The following is an 11,799-nucleotide window of genomic DNA, read 5'->3' as shown; positions in this document are numbered from 1 at the left end:
GTGTTACTCAGCTTGGTTTGGCCACTTTTGCCCACACCAAACACGAGCGTAAATCAAAAGATCAGAGTTGGCAACATACGGGTGCACCTCCCTGTTTTCTGATGATCGCTTAGTGCGTGAAACTCAGAGTTAAAACACTTTTTTCCGTCCTCTAATTGTTTGTGAGGTTTTACTGTACCGGTGCATGTAATACTAATAGTTAGTCATGTGTCTGCATGGTACAGTGTGCCAGGGATGTAAGAAGATATTTTAGGGAGGTCAGCCATTGGAGATGCTCCTTGCCAAAGTGTCTGAAGAGCTCCTCTGACTTTTTCGGAGCAAAACCATCGCATTGCGTGTACACGTAGCACCTGGAACAAAAATGGTTGAGTCTGTGTGTACAGTCATATACATGTGGTACATCAGTAACATGAAGCAGGTAAAAAATGAGATGGAAACGGAAATCCCCTACTACTACTACTAGTAGTACTACAGTGTGTAGTAGTACTGTAGATCTATCTACCTCACACTCGTCACAGAGTCACAGTCATTACGTATCGGCTGTCGCCAATAATAAGACCATGAAGACGGCATGCACACTGTGTGTGCAGGCCCTGCAGGGCGTTGTAGGCCTAGGCCAGGGCTAGGATAGGGACAGTAGATCTGCTCGTACTCGTAGATCTACTCAGTAATCATGGTAATACTAGTAATAGGGTGCACCGGTGTGAGATCGCGAGACAGTCTGTAGATCTACTGTATGAGAGTAAGTGTGTAGCGGCTAACGACACGATGAAGTCGAGTAGAGTGGCAAATGTTGCTGGATAAATCCTGGCTTTTATAAATCATGTTTCCTCCGATTGGTTCTACTTGGAGTCGTGGTCAAACTTTCCACTACTCGGTGTAGTAACTACAGTGTACTTCGTTGTTGCTGTGTTTCTCCCGACAGGCTGGTGGAATCGCTGTATCCACTTCATGGCCACACAATAGCATTTTTCTTGCAAAACAACATCTTGCGCACATCTGAAGTCCAGGACATTATTCTAGTATTGTTGTTAGTATAGCAGTGAAGCTATCAGACATGGAACAACGGCACAGAGCAGCTCTTCGTAAGTGCCGGGTACGGCTGATTCGAGATTTGAAGCCAACCGTAGTCTCGCATCCTCTCGTTGAGCTGGGCCTGCTCACTGAGGGCGAGGAGGAAGAGGTCCGTTGTCAAGGCACAACGCAAGCAAAGAATGAGGTGATCCTCAGCTGTATTCCGCGGAAGGGACCACGTGCTTACGAAAAATTCCTGGGACTGCTCGAGTCGCTGGAATCGCAGAAATCGCTGGCAGAGGAGCTGCGGAAAGCAGATGGTAGGTGATTGGTGTGCTGCTATTTACAGTACTAAGTCGTGTTGGCCCACACATTGTCAGTATCAAGACTAAGAGCAGACTCATGTTCGTAGGTTATGAAGTCAGTACTGCACAGTCACCATTCACCTGTGTGCGCACAGTCCGCACCACATAACAGCAGATAGTCTATTGTATTCCTGAGCTGTGGCCAACACGGTAACCTTTTTTTTGGAATCGCCGGAATCGGAATTGCACGGAGGCAAACGCACAGGAACCAAAGCACGGCAGAATGACTTTGGAATGGTGTTGCAATGACACCGAACAAACGCAACGTTAGACAGCAGCTTAGGGGGGTTGGTTTGAGGGGTCTCAGCCAAATCTGTACAGCGCCATGAAAGCTCCCCCGCATACTTCGCCAGAACCACAAGTTGGCGCCTATGATGTGAGCATACACGACCACCAAGCCCAGTGCTGCCGAATCATCCGATTTGTTAGACACTGTCTGAAAAACCACCCGCTGTCTGAAAGCCAATCCGAAATACTTCTTGACGTAGCAGCTTTTTTGATTTCGGTGAAAACCTAAGGACGGTACTGCACATACTGGTATCATAATAATATTATAGGCCGCGGTCAGCTAACCATGTCTTTGGGGTTTTGTAATTTTTCTTGACAAATGACGGAATGAAAAGTTTTTTTCTGTCGAGCGTGTTCACGCTGTGCTTCATTCATCAACCAGTGGCGATAGCATCTTGTCGAACTTCGTTCTCACACTTGTTTGGCGGTCTAGTTTAAGCAGCTGGTGCGCAAAGTGACAGTTTTCTGGTATAAAAAATTGAAAATAAGGCCAAGTAAAAAATTGATTTAGGCCATCATTTTTTATATCTATGTTTCGCGTCGTCCGCACGCATACGTTTTGCCTTTTTTCGGAAAAAAATAAAAAATCGAACATACACAGTGAGTGTACGATCGTGCGATCGATCGTCAGTGTGGACAGGTTGCATACGGCGAAGCTGGGATTCAGAAATGGCCTCGACGCCAGCGTTGGTAAATCGTTTGTTCGGCATCTGCGAGCAGTATTCTATGAGCTTACACCAGACCGCATCGATTGCCTCAAGCTGAGAGGATGCGTCGTTCCAGACCTCTTTGCACCGCTGCTGAAGTCTGAGTACAATAATCCAGCGAAGCATGGGCACCAACGGTTGCCTCGTCTGTCCAAAGTGAATATTTGCTCATGCTGATATTGATAACCCAGATGTTGTGCTTGGATGTAGCATTTTTCTTTCGAATGTACACCATGCACGAGCTATTGTGCTATGTACAGTTTTAGCTAATTCTATACACCTCTGATGAGCCTTTTTATTATTTTGCAATTTTTTATTTCTTTCCACCTCTCGCATATGATTCTGGAAGTTGAGCTGACGCGAAACATAGATATAAAAAATGATGGCCTTATAGAAAAGAAAAAAGGACCGAGAAACTAACAGTTCCGCTATAATGTCCACTAACACCACCAGTTACTAAACAATCAGCTCATGCGATAACATTGCACAACACTGACGGACGGTACTGACGTTCTACAACTAACTGGCTATCAGCTAACGTCCTTCACAGCTGAGACTTTCAGCTCGTGCTTGTCTTGTTTGCGCTCACCTTCCCCTGCTATGTTATCATATAACTTAGAACCTTCCAAGTTGGAAGGCTATTGGAGTGCGCATCCAAGATGTGCTAGAGCTGATAGCCAGTTAGTTGTAGAACGTCAGTACCGTCGGTCAGTGTCGTGCAATGTTATCGCATGAGCTGATTGTTTAGTAACTGGTGGTGTTAGTGGACATTATAGCGTAACTTGTAATTTCTCGGTCCTTTTTTCTTTTCTATAAATTTATCCTTGGCTCTCCGAGTCCAAAAAATGATAGTTTATCGTCAGCGCCTACCCCGAAACTTCGCCCTTCCGGCCGGAATATATTATTTTTTAGTTCCGGTAAGACCATACCGATTAGTTAATTCTATATTTCGCGGGCGGGCGGGCGGAAAAAAACGAAAACGGAGGAAAAACAAAACTCCATGCTATGTGTACTGAGCCATGTTGCACACAAAATAGAACTGCTAAACTATCGCTTACAGTCAAACCTCGTCAGGAGGAACTTCAAGGGACCGAACAAGTTTGTTTGTCTTATCCGGAGTTCTTCTTATCCAGACCTGACAAAAAAATTGATATGCGTACCATATGGATTGTATTTATGTGAAGGTGCATGCTTTGGCAAATGTAAAACATTTTTTCATAACATAACCCAGCAACAGGTAAGTACAATGTGCAATGAATTCATGACAGCATGTCCTCCGCCTTGTAACATGTTTTGCCAGTACAAGAGGCCTCGACTATCAGGAAAAACTACAGCCAGCACACCCACAGGGACCGAACTTTCGTACTACACGCTAATTTTGTTCAAATCACGCTTGAAACTAGTTTGTCTTCACGAAAGTTCGCCGTACAGGAGTTCGTCGTAAACTAATAATTTTGACTTGATATGATGCCTGGCCAACCATAGGATTGGCCCTAGTTCGTACTAAAGGAACGTTCGCCTTGTCAGTGTTCGTCCTAATGAGGTTTGACTGTATATCCAAAACGACAACAAGTCGCCACAGGACAGCTTGCAGACTGGGCTGGAGCGATACAGTAACAGATTTCATGGATGGCTCCTTCTGCTCTTTGACATGAGTCGAGTGGAATTCCGCTCCATCATGATCCTGGAAAATCTCAGAGTTCTTGATACCTGGAATCTCCACTCGCTTAAGCGCGCGCTTGGTGAGCAGGCCCTACCGCACAACGTGCAAAAATAGAAATTTCCATCACTCGCACTTTCTACGTACCATCGCCTAGGGTGCAAGATTATCGAGAAGCTGATAACCTCTGATCTGCCATACTGGCGAGAATGTTCGCCAGAATAGCCATCGATTGATTCGTCTGTATGCTTTTTTTCTTCTTGTCGACGATTCGAAAAGGTACACGCGCGGTGACGCGGAACATAGAAATAACTTGGTGTGACCTAAATGTACTGTATATACTGTGATCTATGCCTATACGGCCTCTAATTAGCGTGGCTGTAGATATTGGAAAAGGCCAAGTCCGCAGATTGAACCATGCATGTAGGTGCTATGGGCTTGAAAAGTGAAAGAGATTATCAGCTGCCTTATTTTTGCGCAGAGTGAGATAAATCCTTGTGATGGAAGTAGATGAATTGTCAGCCACGAATAACATCTTGCAAGATAATTTTGAGGATGCAAATAAGGAAAAGTGAAACAACCAACACAGGACAACAAAGAAAGAAAAATGGCTTCCAAAAGAATAATATTATAGAAGAAAAAGGCATGTCTAGGGTTTGCGAACACCTACCATACAGTCATATATTATGCGAAATAAAAAGGAAATAAAATACCTCCCATCCGCCCTGATTTCTCGGGAAAATCTAACGATAAACAATCAATATAATTTAACTCTGTATTTTCCATGGCCTAATAAGACATGTTTAGCTGGCTGTGGCCTGTATTATGGATAAGCAGGATAACGTTACACGGAACATAAGATTGACGTCCGATTATTGCGTTTCCAAACTGCTCCATTCACACAAGGTATGATTACACACACTTGAGAGGAATCAAAAGCGTTTCTGCTGTAACTCTGAGTTTCACGGTTTTAACCGATCATCAGACAGCAACTTGCCTACAATTTTCAGAAGATATGATTGATATAGGCTGCAAGCTTGGATCATGGCGCGAATGAATGATCCAGGTTGATGGTGTGATATGAAAATGATTGCGTGAGTTGGGTGATGGGGTGCAAAATAAGCACAAAAAGAAGGTATGATTATATGTGTACTGTATATCGATGTTCACATCTCCAGAGCTGGATGGTGGCCGGAAAGGATCTCGGCGGCTGCGGGAAAAATCACCCAGCTCTCCGCAAATGTCGCCCACCACCATCGGAGGGAATGTTGTTGCCCAGGAATCCGAAATGCCAATGGAAGCTTCAGAAGAGCCAAGGTGGGCACCGGTGCCTTCGGAAAATGCTGCTCCGGGTGGCTTAATGGCATCGCAACCTGTGGATACTATCCCAAAGTTCCTTGTCAAAAGCACGGTGAATTTAGACGATGAAAACCTCGTCTACCCCATGAAGCACCGGCCACGAGGTTTATCGATTGTTATCAACAACAAGAACTTCCATCGCAAATGTCGGATGAACAAGCGGAATGGAACTGACAGAGATGCCGAGACTCTTGACAAGGTGAGAGCAACATGGGCCAGTATAGGACCATGCTTTCTTACCGTTATTGGGTCCCAGGTCAGGCGTAAAATCTGACACCGTGTTCATTGTTCTCATCTTCAAAGGCATGTGGGGAATGGAGTTACCTTGCATTGGTCTAGTCCTCTCCACGCCATGGTGTGGACGGTGAAAGGTGAGACGTTACATCTGTGGCTTAGATTGAAATATGGATGGTAGCCGACTCAAATCTGCACTGGTGTATAAGCCATACCCCTTCCCCCTCCTAGAGGCAATTATCACATTCCAGTTAGTATTTATGTGTATGCAAGTGGCTAATCGGGGTACAATGTACTGTATATGGCGTATGGGCCATTTTGGCTCGATTTGGCGTGAAGAAAGTGTGAACTTTACCGCGTGAAGTAAGGCATCTTTGGTACATGGTATAAAAGCCTTATACCAATGCGTAATACATCACTTTACTTCATTTCGCCACTCTAGGATTTCAGCATATGAAATAGCCACTATGACTGGGAAGTGTCTTGTCTTGAACACCGTGCACTTTGTATACAACGGTGTAGCATCACCAGCGCAATTTCATGGATTCTGGCTCTTCCATTTCCTATGCTTGTGTGTTTGTATGCAGTTGTGGACAGACCTCGGTTTCAGTAACACTGTGTACCATGACGTTACCAAGCCTCAGGTCGAGGAGTACTTCTCCGCGTTGGCCAAACGGGACCACTCGAACTATGATTGCGTGATTGTGTCCGTACTGACACATGGCTTGGATGGTGGGCGCATATACACATCGGACGGGGAGATTGCCTCGCTGGAGAAGCTGCTGTCCAACTTTAATGCAGACCGAGCCCACCCAACTCTTGTGGGCAAGCCTAAACTATTTTTCATTCAAGTAAGGACAGTATTCACGATGCCACTCTGTTGGGCATAGTGAAGGGTTTCAGTAGTCCCGGAGAAAACATGTTGCTGATTTGTTGAGGAGCTGGTTAGTAAACCTAGAATGCTATGTGTGCAGGATGGGAAAGGACTGCCTGCAATTACACCAGCAGATTCCTCAGTCATGCTGTATGGCTTCTACAAATGTCTCCTAAGCACGCTTGACGATACTGCTGTCCTCGTAAGCAACTTCAACTTAACTACCTCCCACAGTTGCAGAACATTTCTGGGGTTATTCATGTACATGTACATCTAGTCCCTGCAAGCAACAGTTCTGTATGCTTGTTTGTGTTCCTTCAGGCCTGCCGTGGAGATGACTTTGACAAGGCGACGGACGTTCCTGATTCTGGTGCGGCAGACATTGCCCGCTACCTTGATCAGGATGCAACGGATGGCAGTGAGTTGCAGTCGTTGCCCGCCCAGGCTGATATGCTCATAGCTTACGCCACCACTCCAGGCTACGTGTCCTGGCGCAACTCCGAGCACGGATCCTGGTTCATTCAAGCTATTGACGAAGTGTTCCGCAAGGAGGCCTACACTGAGGAGCTCTGTGCTATGATGGTGGAAGTGAACCGTGTGGTTGCAAGGGATTATGAAGCTAGCGGGCGACACAAGCAGATGCCGTCACCAATCATCCAGCTTCTGAAGAAACTCTTTTTTCGGCCAAATTATTTTGTCAGCTGAGAGATTTCGCAGCAAACGTCAGGTACGATTACTGCCTGCAGATGAGTGTTGTTGTTGAAACAGTGACTGTGGCCATTCCTGAATGACCTCCAAGGTGAATGAACCTAATGACACTGCTCACGGTCCGAAACATGATAAGTTACCACGTTCCATCTGGTGTTCCTGCATTGTTTTAAGGATGGTGCAGGCTTTACTGCCATTTCATTTTTCACTCTTTACATGACATCATCACTAATAAGCTCTACAGGGTCATGTTGATTATTAATTATGGTGGTACCTTGCTGCGCACAACCTGCAGTGTTGGACTAATACTTTCAGCAGGTTGATGTGGTACCATAAACCGAAAGAGATGATAACCTCATTATTGTAAATAGACTTTGAACAGAACATCTATCCAATTTGAATCTCAGGTTGTTTGCTATCATCCCTATTTGCTATGTTGTGTGTGTGTGTGTGTGTGTGTGTGTGTGTGTGTGTGTATGTGGTGTCTGCGTGCCTGTGTACGGTTTGTGTGCATGCTTGTGTGTCAGTATCGCACAAACCAGAACACCCGTGTATGTACATGACAGGGCCGCTCAGAAGTCGGTGATCGGAATACACACCGGACCAGTGCTTGCAGTCTACCAGTGTCCACTGATTCGTTAGGACCTTGAGCCTGTGAAAACTGAGAAGCACGCCCTTCTGTGCTGGCTGCAGCAGAGGGATACTTTGGATTTTACACTCGTACTTGTATCTCTCAGTTATCCGCCGGCCGCACCTTGAAGTTAGTTACGGGCACCTCGGTCTACTGGGTACCTTGGGGTCGAGTTTTCTTTGGAAATATTGCCATTCTGTGGAAATATTGATGTCATATGCCAGATCTCTGACCCTTCCCCATTGTTGGAAAGTGTGTGATTCAGAGTTACGGACGTTTCCAAGTTAAGGGCAGTGCCTGGTCCCCGGATCTCCCGGCAGTGGATAAGAGACATATGTGTCAGTGTAACTCATTTGCCTCCTTAGAATCTCATGGTGGCCCGGCTAGCACCTTCCCAGCCGAGTCTACAGTACTGAGTTGCTCACCTGCCATAAGGACAAGACTGTCAAGTACTTAGTTACTTGCTTGAGTGCTGTCTGAATCCAAGCGTGACCTGGTTCAAGACCCTCTTGCCAGCCTGTCTTGGTCCTGTTCACATCAGGACCCCGGAGTAGTATAACATAATTATTGGAATCGACTGGATTATGTACTACTCCCGAAATGCACACTCACGACCATGCATTATTATGATTCACACACCAGTCCAGTCCGCATGCACAGACTATCGGTCTGAATGCAGTGTTCGTAGATCTACCAAGCTTGCAAGGAGTCCTAAAAATGACACAGTCACTGAGTCTGTCAGTCAGCCTGGTCAGAATGCACACAGCCTGCACAGGCTAGGCTGGGCAAGCTTGACAAAATGACAACAAAAAAAACGACAAGCTTCTTCTTTTTTGATTTTGCGAAAATGATAACGTCATAGAGAGTGTCGACATCGTCGACACTCACACTGTCAAGTGTCATGCATATGTATGCATGCATTCACATGCACACTAGTGACATCATGGAGCATGTACTGATTTTTTAAAAATAATTATTATTTTTTGGATTCTTTGAAATAGTCCGCATTACCATCATGCATCACTCGATCTACTACTACTGTACTATCACTTCTTACTTGCTTCCGTTTATTTATTTGTCTCCGGCGTTTTCTTGCAAAGCGAGTCAGTTGTACTAAGCTAGTGGTTTTTACGAAGCAGCTGTCGAATTAGCTCGCACATCGCTCGTAGTAGTTTCTTGCCAGCGCTTCTAGAAGCCATGCTACGTACGTGTACACAGATGTATCGTGATTTTTGAAGAGCTTTACGAGACTTCTACAATGCCATGTAGCTTGTTGTTCATGCATATCATTACTACTCATGCCAGTATCTAGCCAAGAACCAAGTATGCCTGGTGAACGGAACGAAGCTTTGTGCTCCTTCGAATATATTGATCGTCGTAACACCAGGAATCATTTGTGCATGGCATGCTGTCAGTGTGAGGCATTAGACATGGTAGGGGACAGTATTGTGCGTGGCGAGGCCCCCAGTTCGGAGATGATGGCAGAGCTACGTGATGACGTATTGGATAGACTGCGCATACCCAGTGCTGGTGGTGCTCGTAAGCTGGAAGTAGCCTTACTGATACCTAATGCATTTATTGGACTAGTGCTATTCCTGGGGTCTCTTCATTTTGCCCTGGCTGTCATCACGCCGTTTCTACTGATGGCCGGCGTTAACTTTCTCTACCAGCTATGGAGACGCGGCGCTGTGAGCGGCAACTTGTTCCTTAGTGCCGTACCATCCATACTACTGTGGATATACAGCATCAGTGTGTTATACATCACACCGACCTGCTCCGTGCAGCTCATAGTCATTATTCACGGAGGATTCTTACTGCTAGCGTATTGTATACGCCAAACGCAATCTGTCAATCCCGGTGTGCTGCCGCCGAAGTATTCACTAGAATCGCCGGAGGGCCATGTTGTGGCTCTTCCTGTTGATGCATGCGGCAAGTGCGGCGCTGTGCAGCAAGAGCTTAGTAGGCACTGCAGGTATGTGACTGTGACCGTGGCTGTGAGATGCTATCACAGCCGCTGGGCAAATCAGGGAGGGTCATGTTTGTTTTAATGGCCATCAGTAGGATTTATTTAACTGTTGTCACCAAAATGGGCTGCTCATTACTCCAGTTAGAGCAAGTTTCTTCTTTGACTTGTTTTGTAGACCGTGTCTCCTGGAAGGGTGTTTCCATGACGATTCCTTAACTAGTATTGTTCTTGATTCTTTTCTCCTTTCTGTGCAGGTTTTGCAAACACTGCGTGCGGCGCTATGATCATCACTGTGTCTGGTATGTGTGCATGCTTATCACTGTGTGTGGTATGTGTGCATGCTTACTTTGTGCTCACTGTAGTGAATGACGAACATTTCTGACAATTTTCTACACGAGGAACATCATACTACAGCAGTGGTTGCTGCAGTAGGTGTGAGGCATGAGTGTGACCCTTTATACGGCGTCATCTTTCTTCTGTGTGTCGTATTCTCAACATTAGCATGAAGTTTAGACGCTACGCAATACGCAACGATTGTTTTCATTCAATGTTGGCATTAGTGTTGCCACAATATACATATTTGTGTGTCACTTGCTGCTCTTTGCTGTGTTAAATCATGATCGCAGCCTTCTTTCTCTGTTTCTCTCTCTCTTTCTCTGTTTCTCTCTCTCTCTCTCTCTCTCTCTCTCTCTCTCTCTCTCTCTCTCTCTCTCTCTCTCTCTCTCTCTCTCTCTCTCTCTCTCTCTCTCTCTCTCTCTCTCTGTTATTTCTAGGCTTGACTGCTGTATTGCAGCGCAGAATCATCGCTGGTTTCTCTCAGTACTCATCATGCTGATCGTGATGAGCTATGCCTATCTGGTATGTGCTGTGCGTGCCGACTGCTCTTCTTATCCTGGCATTCCAGAGGAGATTGCATCAAACTGGCACAAGGGCACCTGCCTGATGTATGCTTTCGCTTATTGGAAGTAAGTACATGTATTGATTAATGCCAGTACTTGTTCTATACACCACATGCCAGCAAGTCTTTCTTTTCTCTGTCTGTTCCTGTCTTGCTGAGCATTCCACTTTTGCAGGGGGGGGGGGGGTTCAAGAACATCAAGTCCATGAACGTCCAGCCTTGAAAACTCGGAATGTCCTGGGCTATAGCTAGAGATACTAGGGACCTTTCGCATTTGCTACGAAACGAATGCGAAACGAAAGTTTGATTCGGCTCGTAATCGTTTCGTTAAAAACAGATTTCAGGTTTCGCAAGTCGTCATGCAAATGTGCATGGCAAGTACGAATACGGCCGCGGGCGCCGGTAGTTTGGCGTACGGGTTTTTACACGCACACGTGCATGGATCATGGAATCAAGGGAAAAGTGTGTACCTTACAAAACATGTGTACCTATCCAAATAAATGTGTACCTGACGGATTCGGAGCGTGCCGCGAATGAAGAGGCTTCCATTCGTGAAAACGAGTCCTCCGCAGGTACTCTGACGAATCCTCGAACCCAGGTGACGAATCAGCATTCGTTTCGTATCCGTACCCGGGGTGCGAAAGGTCCCTAATATCCTGACTCTACTCGTACTGTGCACTGTGTGTACTGGACATGAGGTAGTAACTTTTAGGAAAGAGCCAGCCTGAGAGGGAAGACGTGGTGTTCGTGGAGCCCTGAGCGTTGTGGAAAGCGGTACGAATGTCTGCTCACACAAGGGCCACGGATGGTATGCGGGTGTTTGCAATGCTTTGCTGCAGTCATCGCAACTAAGAACCAGACAGTTTTCCCTTGTGTCTGAAGACTACTTCTATGTATTGCAAGGGCCTGTAGTTACCAAGGTAGCAAGCATGGCTCAACTGTAGGCTTGCAGTGCCCTGAATTGACGCATGGCTTGAAATCCTAATGCACTTCTCCCCAATCAAACTATCAGTTTTCACTCAAAATGTAAGGGTGGCTATCAGATTGAGCTGAGTAATATCATCCTGGGAGCGTAGCGCAACATATGTGAAACCG

General features: G+C 45.9%; 2 protein-coding genes across 2 annotated transcripts in view; both read left to right on the top strand.

Moving 5' to 3' along the window:
* The first annotated feature begins 755 nt into the window (after positions 1-755).
* On the top strand, positions 756-7,630 carry LOC135806262 (caspase-3-like). Its single transcript, XM_065320423.1, has 4 exons — positions 756-1,334; positions 5,213-5,592; positions 6,215-6,478; positions 6,823-7,630. The coding sequence occupies exons 1-4, from the start codon at positions 1,058-1,060 to the stop codon at positions 7,204-7,206; spliced, it is 1,305 nt and encodes a 434-aa protein (XP_065176495.1). The 5' UTR covers positions 756-1,057; the 3' UTR covers positions 7,207-7,630.
* A 1,122-nt stretch (positions 7,631-8,752) lies between these two features.
* Positions 8,753-11,799, top strand: part of LOC135806263 (palmitoyltransferase ZDHHC23-like) — a 4,021-nt gene continuing 974 nt past the window's right edge. Inside the window, exons 1-3 of the mRNA XM_065320424.1 lie at positions 8,753-9,812; positions 10,061-10,105; positions 10,580-10,771. Of these exons, the coding sequence (XP_065176496.1) occupies positions 9,139-9,812; positions 10,061-10,105; positions 10,580-10,771 (911 nt within the window). The 5' untranslated portion in view covers positions 8,753-9,138. The remainder of the gene's footprint in view (positions 9,813-10,060; positions 10,106-10,579; positions 10,772-11,799) is intronic.

Source organism: Sycon ciliatum, chromosome 1 (genome assembly GCF_964019385.1).
Source record: "Sycon ciliatum chromosome 1, ocSycCili1.1, whole genome shotgun sequence".
NCBI lineage: Eukaryota > Metazoa > Porifera > Calcarea > Leucosolenida > Sycettidae > Sycon > Sycon ciliatum.
The sequence above is the reverse complement of the archived record's forward strand: the minus strand, read 5'-3'. Positions and strand labels throughout refer to the sequence as shown.

What these genes read in the sequence shown, in the direction of transcription:
- LOC135806262 (XM_065320423.1), top strand. Translation starts at nt 1,058, where the DNA reads ATGGAACAACGGCACAGAGCAGCTCTTCGTAAGTGCCGGGTACGGCTG. An exon ending in ATGCCGAGACTCTTGACAAG is followed by an intron (nt 5,593 to 6,214) that starts GTGAGAGCAACA and finishes GTTTGTATGCAG; the next exon opens with TTGTGGACAGACCTCGGTTT. An exon ending in CTAAACTATTTTTCATTCAA is followed by an intron (nt 6,479 to 6,822) that starts GTAAGGACAGTA and finishes GTGTTCCTTCAG; the next exon opens with GCCTGCCGTGGAGATGACTT.